General features: G+C 37.7%; 1 protein-coding gene across 1 annotated transcript; it reads right to left on the bottom strand.

Annotated features, from left to right (window-relative positions):
• Nucleotides 1-2,194: 2,194 nt before the first annotated feature.
• Nucleotides 2,195-8,022, bottom strand: ptchd3b (patched domain containing 3b). The gene is made up of 4 exons (XM_087240350.1): nt 7,267-8,022; nt 5,678-5,799; nt 5,428-5,573; nt 2,195-3,789 (listed from the first exon to the last, which is right to left on the bottom strand). The coding sequence occupies exons 1-4, from the start codon at nt 7,984-7,986 to the stop codon at nt 2,270-2,272; spliced, it is 2,508 nt and encodes an 835-aa protein (XP_087096476.1). The 5' UTR covers nt 7,987-8,022; the 3' UTR covers nt 2,195-2,269.
• Between the last annotated feature and the right edge of the window lie 1,087 nt (nt 8,023-9,109).

The following is a 9,109-nucleotide window of genomic DNA, read 5'->3' as shown; positions in this document are numbered from 1 at the left end:
TTTGACGGTCTAGGCGCAGTCTAAAGCGCATGGTGCAAAAGCATTAAGTTCATGTCTGGATCCAATTTAGCTATTTTAAGGATGAAAAATATGCTCTGCGCCATGGCGCATGGTCTAAAAGGGTTGTGTTTATTCTCTTAATGAATTATGTGTTTGAGCATAACCTGCACTAAACCAATCAGAGTCTCATCTCCCATCCCCTTTAAGAGTCTTGCTTCATGCCATGGCACATTTGCATTTTACATGGTGGATTTCATAAGTGAAAAACTGAACGATTCACTAGCGAGAAAACAGTTAAACAGAGCATCTGCAGCACGAGGATAAAGAATGAGCCTTCTCCATTCAGCCTTTTTACTTTCTATTTACTTTACTTTTACTCTTTACTCCTTTACTTTCGTGGATAAGGAAACGGTGTTGTATGCAATCAACTGAAGTCATCCATTAGCCCACATATTTAATTTCCTTTAAGCGCAAAGATTTGTTTCAGAACGGTTTCTAAATTCAATTCTAATTTCCTGCAAACTAATAAATGAACGATAAAAATGAAGTTAGAGTACTTAGCATAATTGAGTACAGCCCATTTTAAAAATTAAATCCATTTCTCAGTGATTATAGGCAATGTATTTTGGTGCATTTAAACAAAAAAAGATTTATTAAACTTTCCTAGAGATGGGTTGCAGCTGGAAGGCCATCCGCTGCGTAAAACATATGCTGGATAAGTTGGCGGATCATTCCGTTGTGGCGATCCCAGATTAATAAAGAGACTAAGCCGAAAAGAAAATTAATGAATTAGATTTCTTCAACAGATATATAATATTATTAATATTTTATTCATCAAACATAATTAGAAATTGAAAGATAATATGATTAAATTTAAGCAAAATATTGCAAAAATAATATTCAACTTACAAAATTTCAACTAGTTTTAATATTTTCGCCTCTTTATTTTTAGAATATTTTTCTATATTTATATATTTCTAGAATATACCATAAATTTGACTGTACTAGTTTTCGGACGATTATTGTAAGTTTTTTTTGTTAGATAGCCCCCAGATTTGGTTTCAGTACTGACTAATCTAATGTATATGCATAAATATAATGTTGTATAGCTTCCTATTATGAATATGAATTTAAAAGATAGATTTGTGAGGAGTGTGCTTAAATATGCTGAGCAATGTATATACAAAAACACATCCAATTCTTATGCCCCATATGATGATGCAAACCCGACAGGTAGACAAATCTAAACTTGTTTTTATTAAAACAAATAAAAATGTGCATATAGTAAATAATACTGCTAATAATAATTACATTATTCAAATGAAAATTGGCATGAATTAACTTTTTTTTCATGTTGTTTTTGTAACATTTTTAATCCTTTAATCTGTTTTCATATGTAACTATATTTGTGTGTTGCTGTATATCCTGAGTGTATTAAGCAATGTGTAATTGTTTGGACCTGCATAGGCACATAACTAATGCGCTTTGGGCTGGACTTTAGAGCAGCTTTTAGTTTGTCAATTGTGCGGTCTACTTCAGTTCCTCAAAAAAGCAACACGCCAACAATGCGCCTTAACACACACCTCCTTTATAGACCGGCACACCCATGATTCCGCAAAGCAGCGCTAATGGATTTGCTATTTAAACAACGTGGCAGAAAACGTGAGAATTAAGATTGAGCTGGTCTGAAAATAGCAACAAATTGCACCATACACATCTTGCGCCAGATGTATGTGTAACACCTCCGACCTCTGTGGTTCCCCCCCGATCGCCACCAGAGGTCACAGTCACCGGACTACTAATTCAGTTTCACTACATCTCCCAGCATTCCTCCCGTCTGATTGCCCTGGCACCTGAAAGTTTTCCCAATGACTATTTACACTCCATCTCCGCTGCTACTCATTGCGAAGTCTTGTTTTTGCCCCTATTCCCTATATTCTGACCTGATTCTGTGTTTTGACCGTGGACAGTTTCCCCGTTTCTGTGATTGTTGATGCCGCCTGCCTTCTGTGACTTTCTGCTCTGTGTAATGGATCACTCTCTCTGCTGTATACCACCTCCATCAATCGCCTGTTCACGAACTCTAAGTTAAATTTCTCCTTCCTGACCCTGCCTGTACGATCATCCTATTGTGATTTAATAAAGCTGCAAATGGATCCTCAGTCTGTCGATGCATCTTTACAGTATAATAAGGCCCATTTGTCTTCTTTTAATTATCAAAATTGTAAACCAGAGACGATAGTCGAAGAAAAAGGCTTGATAGTCAAATTCAGTGCTTCAATATCTTGTGGCAAAATCCACAGAAAGTCAGAAACACTGGGATAAAAGCAATCCCATGAAGCAGCCCTAAAGTAATGACTAGAAGCACAATGGTGAAGAGTGTCCTGAAGATGTAGCTGCTGGAAGCTGAAAGCACCACCACCCCCACAACTGTAGACAGCGCCCCCTGTAGTATAGGGTAACCTAGGTGTGCCAGTGCCTCCACAATCCTCCCATTGACATCAGACTTAGTGCTGGACACAAACGTGTAGGAGATATGGGCTGAAAAGTCCACCGAGAAGCCGATGCTAATGACCAGATTAATCATGGAGATGGAATCCAGGCGTATGTTTAGGAGAGCCATGAAGCCGGTGACTCCCAAAATGACAGAAGCGATGGCAAAAGCCACCCATAGAGCACAAAGAGGATGAGGAATCAGCATAAGAGCGATGAAGAGCATGACTGCGGTTGATACCGCGATCGTCTGAAGAGTGACCTGCCCAATTACTGTGTATTGATCATGGTAGATGAACGCAGGATGGTAGACCAGCAATTGGTATGGACATATCTCTGCTGTCTTCCTTAAAGAGTTCACTACAGTCTTCTCTGTTGCATTCTGAACAATCGTCTGGAGGAACAGGCGAGATGCTGTTATGTTATTATCGGTTATGTTAACATCCTGTTTGAGCATTGGATTGTGCTCGAGAAACTCATGCAGATGTGTTTTAAATGAAGCTTCTGAGCTGATGTTTCTACCAACACCATACCTTTCGAAAGCATGAAGCCAAGATGTTGACGAGTTGACAAAATCGAGCTCCAGAAATCGTTTGATGCAAGTCTCGAGTTGATTGCGTTCGCTCTCCTCCCAATATGGAAACGTCCCATTGATGGCCAGCATCACATTCGGACCGTAATAATGAAAGTAAGCGCTTTCTGCATCGTAATACTGGATGATGTATGAATCATCAAGCGCTAGGTTCTTGAGATCTATGCCCTCCTTCAGTTGGAGGCAGCCGTAAACACTAACTCCGATGTATGTGAAGTAGATCAACACTACGAATGCTTTACACCAGGATGTTGTCAAAAACGGGCCATAGCACTTCCTAAAGAACAACGCCATTGGATGTTCCTCTTCGGTTCCTGTGTTACGGTTGTATGACCCTCCAACACAGCAGAGAGTGTACGCTTTAGACTCTCCAGGTGGCATCTCCTCTGGTACCTTCATGCAAGTCAACCAGTGTTTGTTAGCACCCTCCCTTCTGCCATTCAGAGCCAAACAGGCGCCGAAGAAAGTGATGTTATAGAAGTAGCAGAGCAGGACGGCTGTGCCCGCGTAGAGGCAGAAAGACTGAACGGAGCCGAAAGGGTTGCTGAAGCTCAGGTAGAAGGCCAGGACGTCGGTCAGAGTGGTTATTGTGATGGAAATGGCAGCTTCTCTGTAGGTGTCGGACATGCGCTTTGGCACAGAGTCTTGAATGTTGGTCCGCTGCCAGCTGGAGATCATGATGAACATGTCGTCGATACCGATTCCTAAAAGAATGAAGATCTGTTAGACGTGTGGAATATGACATGCCACACTTGCAAAGTTAAAAACGCTGGGTTGTACCAACCCAGTGTTGGATCCAATGGACATGTTGGTTTTTAAAAAAAGAGATGGGGTGATGGGTGGTGGTTGTTGATTGGGCTCCGTAATAGTAACTTTTGGGCGTGAGCACTTAAGCTGCGGTCACAGTAGAGTAGAGTTGGGTTTTCGGAAAAAACAAATTCTTAAAAAGAAACTGAGTTGTGCTACAGAAACTTTGGGTCAAATATGGACAAATCTACTTTTTGGGTCAAACAAAACATTTTTTACATTAAATTGAATAAACTAAACAAATAGTTGGATTTGTCTGACAAAACAAATAAAAAGGCTGGGTTGTATAAACCAAACAAATCCAAAATCCAACTGGACAAATCCAACTGTTAGGTTAAGCTAAAAATATTTAAATTTAACGGAAAAAACAAACACAGCAGTTGAGTTTGTCCTACAAAACAAATTTTAAAAAGCTGGGTAGTATTAACCAAAAGTTGGGTCAAATCTAACATTGGATCAAATGTGGAAAAACCCAACAGTTAGGTTAAACAAAAAATATAAAAATGTCATTAAAATAACCCAACAGTTGGGTTTGCCAGAAAAAACACATTCTAAAAAAGGTTATGTTGTATTAACCAATTTGTCAACTATGGACAAATCTAACATTGGGTCAAATATGGCCAAATCCATCTGTTGGGTACAACGCAAAAAAATATTTACATTTAATTGGAAAAAACACACCCAACAGGTGGGTTTGTCTGACAAAAAAAAACAACAAAAAAAAAAACGGCTAGGTTGTATTAACCAATTGTTGGGTCAAATATGGACAAATCTAATATTGGGTCAAATATGACCAAATCCAGCTGTTGGGTACAACGCAAAAAATATTTAAATTTAATTGGAAAAAAACTCACCCAACATGTGGGTTTGTCTGACAAAACAAAACAAACAAAAAAAACGGATAGGTTGTATTAACCAATTGTTGGGTCAAATTTGGACAAATTTAACATTGGGTCAAATATGGCCCAATCCAGCTGTTGGATACAACACAAAAAATATTTAAATTTAATTGGAAAAAACTCACCCAACAGGTGGGTTTGTCTGACAAAACAACAACAACAAAAAAAAAAAAACGGCTAGGTTGTATTAACCAATTGTTCGGTCAAATATGGACAAATTCAACTGTTGGGTATAACACAAAAATATTAAAATTTAATAGGAAAAAAACTCACCCAACAGTTGGGTTTGTCAGACAAAAAAAAAAAAAAAGACTGGGTTGTATTAACCAATTGTTCGGTCAAATTTGGACAAATTTAACATTGAGTCAAATATGGATAAATCCAACTTTTGGGTTAAACAAAAAATATTTCAATTGAATTGAAAAAACTAACCCAACAGTTGATTTTGTCAACAAAACGCATTCTGAAAAAGGACTGGGTTGTGTTAACCGAATATTGTGTCAAATATACACATCTAACATTAGATCAAATATATAAAAATTCTACTTTTGTGTTAAACAAAAATATTTCAATTGAATTAAACTAACCCAACGGTTGAGTTTGTCAACAAAACAAATAAAAAAAGAAGAATCTTACCAAGAATGAGGAATGGAGAAGATGCAGCTGTAATAACAAATGGCACATTCAAGAGTAACAGCAACCCGAAGCTGGACAGCACTGCCTGTGCAGTGGAAAAAACTCCGAGAGAAGCAAGCCATGCCTTATTCCTCACATTGTCAAACCTGTGGAGAGAATTTAACCAACGTGATGCTTTTCAATTAATTTCCACAATCTTAAAAATTTGCTCTAAAATACATTTTTTTATTAATACAAGAATGACACAAACCTCAGACAAGACATAATTGAAAATGAGATGGCAAGAAAATAAGTAACTGCGAAAAGTTGAGTGACAGATCGGGTGCTCTTCTCAAACTCCTGCTGTCTTGACATGGAGGTGAAATAAGATACCTGCAAAAACATATCATTAAGACTTTCATTGACTAGTATTCATTCCATTCAAAAATTATTTGTGAGGATTGCACACTCAAATATTTAGCAGTTAATGAAATCTAATCATTCCAGATTTGACAATTTGGTTGGTGCTGAATTAAAAGTTGTTCATATCTACACTTACTGCCCACTTTATTAGGTACAGCTGTCCAACTGCTCGCTAACTCAAATTTCTATTTAGGCATGTAGACATCATGGTCAAGAGGATCTTCTGCAGTTCAAACCGAGCATCAGAATGGGGAAGAAAACTGATTTAAGTGACTTTGAACGTGGCATGGTTGTTGGTGCCAGACGGGCTGGTCTGAGTTTTTCAGAAACTGCTGATCTACTTGGATTTGAGAATGGTCTGAAAAAGAGAAAATATCCAGTGAGCGGCAGTTCTGTGGGCGCAAATGCCGTGTTGATGCCAGAGGTCAGTATGTATTTCTGCTGCAACATTCGGATGGTCGGGTCAGAATTTGGCATCAGCAACATGAAAGCATGGATCCATCCTGCCTTGTTTCAACGATTCAAGCTGGTGTTGGTGCTATGGTGTGGGGGATATTTACTTTCAGCAGAATAACATGCCATGCCATTAAGCCTGAATCATCTCAGACTGGTTTCTCGAATATGACAATGGCAAAAATGGCCTCCGCAGTCACCAGAGCTCAATCAAATAGAGCACCTTTAGGATGTGGTGGAACGGAAGATTTGCATTATGCATGTGCAGCCGACAAATCTGCAGCCAACTGTGTGATGCTATCAAGTCAATATGGAGCAAAATCTTTAAGGAATTTTTCTAGAACCCTGTTGAATCTATGCCATGAAGGATTAAGACAGTTCTGAAGGCAACTAGTCCAACTAGTAAGGTGTACCTAATAAAGTTGTCTGAGTGTAATTCAATTAAGTAAAAAATGTCAATGTGAAAAAAAAAGATATTAAAATAATTTGAATATACACTGTAAAAATTATTACAGTAAAAAAGACAGCTGGTGTCAGATTTTTTACAAAAAATGCAGTGGAAATTGTCAAATCAAATTTCCAATTAATGCTAAACTATGGTATTTCCTTAATTTATGTTGATACACTTATGTTTTAAAGTACCAACATCTACACAATATACCTTTGTTACACAGACAAAAACACAAACAAAACTGCAATAGGCTACATTTTTTATCAATATTTGTTGTGACGTAAAACTTTGGTGTACATAACTGCTGAGAAAAAACAAGAACCATTGTAATGTTGACAAAGATGTTGAATTATCAGTCTAATTACGGTTAATAAATGTATCAAAACCCTCTAATTACAGATTTTATCTCAGTCAAATAGTGTCCCAACAACCAACACATCAATGGATAGTTTATTTATTCACCTTAACACCAAATCAAGTCTCACTTTCTAAAAATATACACCTGTCCAAATGTTTAGCTGTCATACACTTACTTCAGTTTGTGATGTGGTTACATTAGAGAGCACGTCCATCAATTTCTGAAGCCAGGCATCTGTCAGTGTGTCATTGTTTTCTTGCAGATAATAGAAAAGCCTCACAGCTTTGGCACTTTGGACAAATCCATCCTGATCCACTTCCACTTCACTTATGACATTTCCCAAGTGGACACAGTTGAATTCAGACCGGCAGTATTTAGGATACGTCATGTTGACGAAACTGACATTACTGGCGTTGTAACCGAAAACATCGAGAATTACGTTAGAGTTACACGTTCCGTTCACATCTGCGCAAATATCCGAGAACGCAAATGTATTTGTGTCCAAACTTACGCTGAATCTTTTAATTTTTACGTCAATACGGATGATTTCGTCGAGCGCTGTAACACTGAGTATGTTTGACTGTGAGGAAAATATCAAGGACGCAAAAACCCCGTCAGTGTTAATGCGAATAACGGAAAACTGAGAGTCGCTCTGAGGGAAAGTTTCCTGAAAGAAACGCCTCTCCATTTTCGCGCGCCCTTTTTTCGGGGTAAACTGCTCCACAATGTCGTCGGATTTCAGCTCGTTCAGAAAGAAAAATCCTCCTCCGAGACCTGCGGACATCACAAGAGGTAAAACGACAAACCACCACGGGTGAAGACCGACGAATTTACCGAGACTTTCAAAACAGCGCCGGATGGGCTTTTCAATGCAGTCTGTGGTGCAGGACGTCATGTTGTAGAGCTGACCATTCACTTCAGTCAGTGTGCTCGTTATTTAGTTTCTCCAGGTAGTAAGTATTGTGAGTTTATTTGCATATACCTCTCCTTTTAGGGTGGAGCTTGCATATTAATTACGTATAGGTGAAAGATAGGATTTTGGTGTCGCTTCAGGTTAATTTCTGGTTACACTTCTTTAGGTAACAACTCACACCATTTACTACTGGATTATTACCTGCCTGTTATTTATGTATTAACTGTTTATTAGCACTTGTAAAGTATGATCTTACTTTACATCCCTAATCCTACCCAATCTCTAAACCCAACTACTAGCTTACTAACTTATAAAAAGTAGCTAATTAGTTATTGTATTAGCTAAAAGTTTAAGTTAATGGTTAAGAAACCCTTTGTTTCAGTGCTGTTATTTGTATTGTTAAGACCCCAAAATGTCTAGGGCTGATGTTGAACATGAGTTTAAATAAATAAATACATACATAAATAAACAGTTAGCAGGTTATGATTTTAATGACCTTAAGTTTCTTTTATTGTTAGAAAAAGTTTGCATTTACAGAAAAACAAAGAATAGGACCGCAATCAAAAATCGGTTCAGGGCTGAGCAAGGCCAAAATAATAAACAAAAAATTTACTAACTCCTCCCTGAAGATAACTTGCCTAATAGAACCAAAATAAATGCAGAAAATAAATTACAAATACTACCCTTACTCCTTAACTAAACCAAGAAACAGGAGAAAAAGTCTGTTCAAAATAAATGGCACTCAGCCCCTACGGCGCTCAGTTTACAGCTTTATAATACAAAGTATAGGTTTTACAGTCACAACAAGGAGGGGAGAGAAGAAAGGTGGAGAAAACAACTAGAGAAAACACCACAACAGGTTATTAAATAAGAATGAAGCATTCTTGGAAAAATGTAAGGCTTGGTAAGACAAATGCAGCAAAAATCCAAATTTATTTATTTATTTATTTATTTATTTTAACTTATGTTTAACCTCAGCCCTAGACATTTTGGGGTCTTAACAATACAAATAACAGCACTGACACAAAGGGTCTCTTCAGCCTTTTGCTATCTTGATAACTGTTTCCACTAGAGTTACCACTCAACCCCATAATCAAAAGACTTG

This window comes from Danio rerio, chromosome 2, assembly GCF_052040795.2.
Source record: "Danio rerio strain M-AB ecotype USA chromosome 2, GRCz13ab, whole genome shotgun sequence".
Lineage (NCBI taxonomy): Eukaryota > Metazoa > Chordata > Actinopteri > Cypriniformes > Danionidae > Danio > Danio rerio.
Note: the sequence above shows the minus strand (reverse complement) of the source record. Positions and strands in the feature narration are given on the sequence as shown.

What these genes read in the sequence shown, in the direction of transcription:
- ptchd3b (XM_087240350.1), bottom strand. Translation starts at nt 7,986, where the DNA reads ATGACGTCCTGCACCACAGACTGCATTGAAAAGCCCATCCGGCGCTGT. An exon ending in TAACCACATCACAAACTGAA is followed by an intron (nt 5,800 to 7,266) that starts GTAAGTGTATGA and finishes ATGTTTTTGCAG; the next exon opens with GTATCTTATTTCACCTCCAT. An exon ending in TTCTCCATTCCTCATTCTTG is followed by an intron (nt 3,790 to 5,427) that starts GTAAGATTCTTC and finishes TCATTCTTTTAG; the next exon opens with GAATCGGTATCGACGACATG.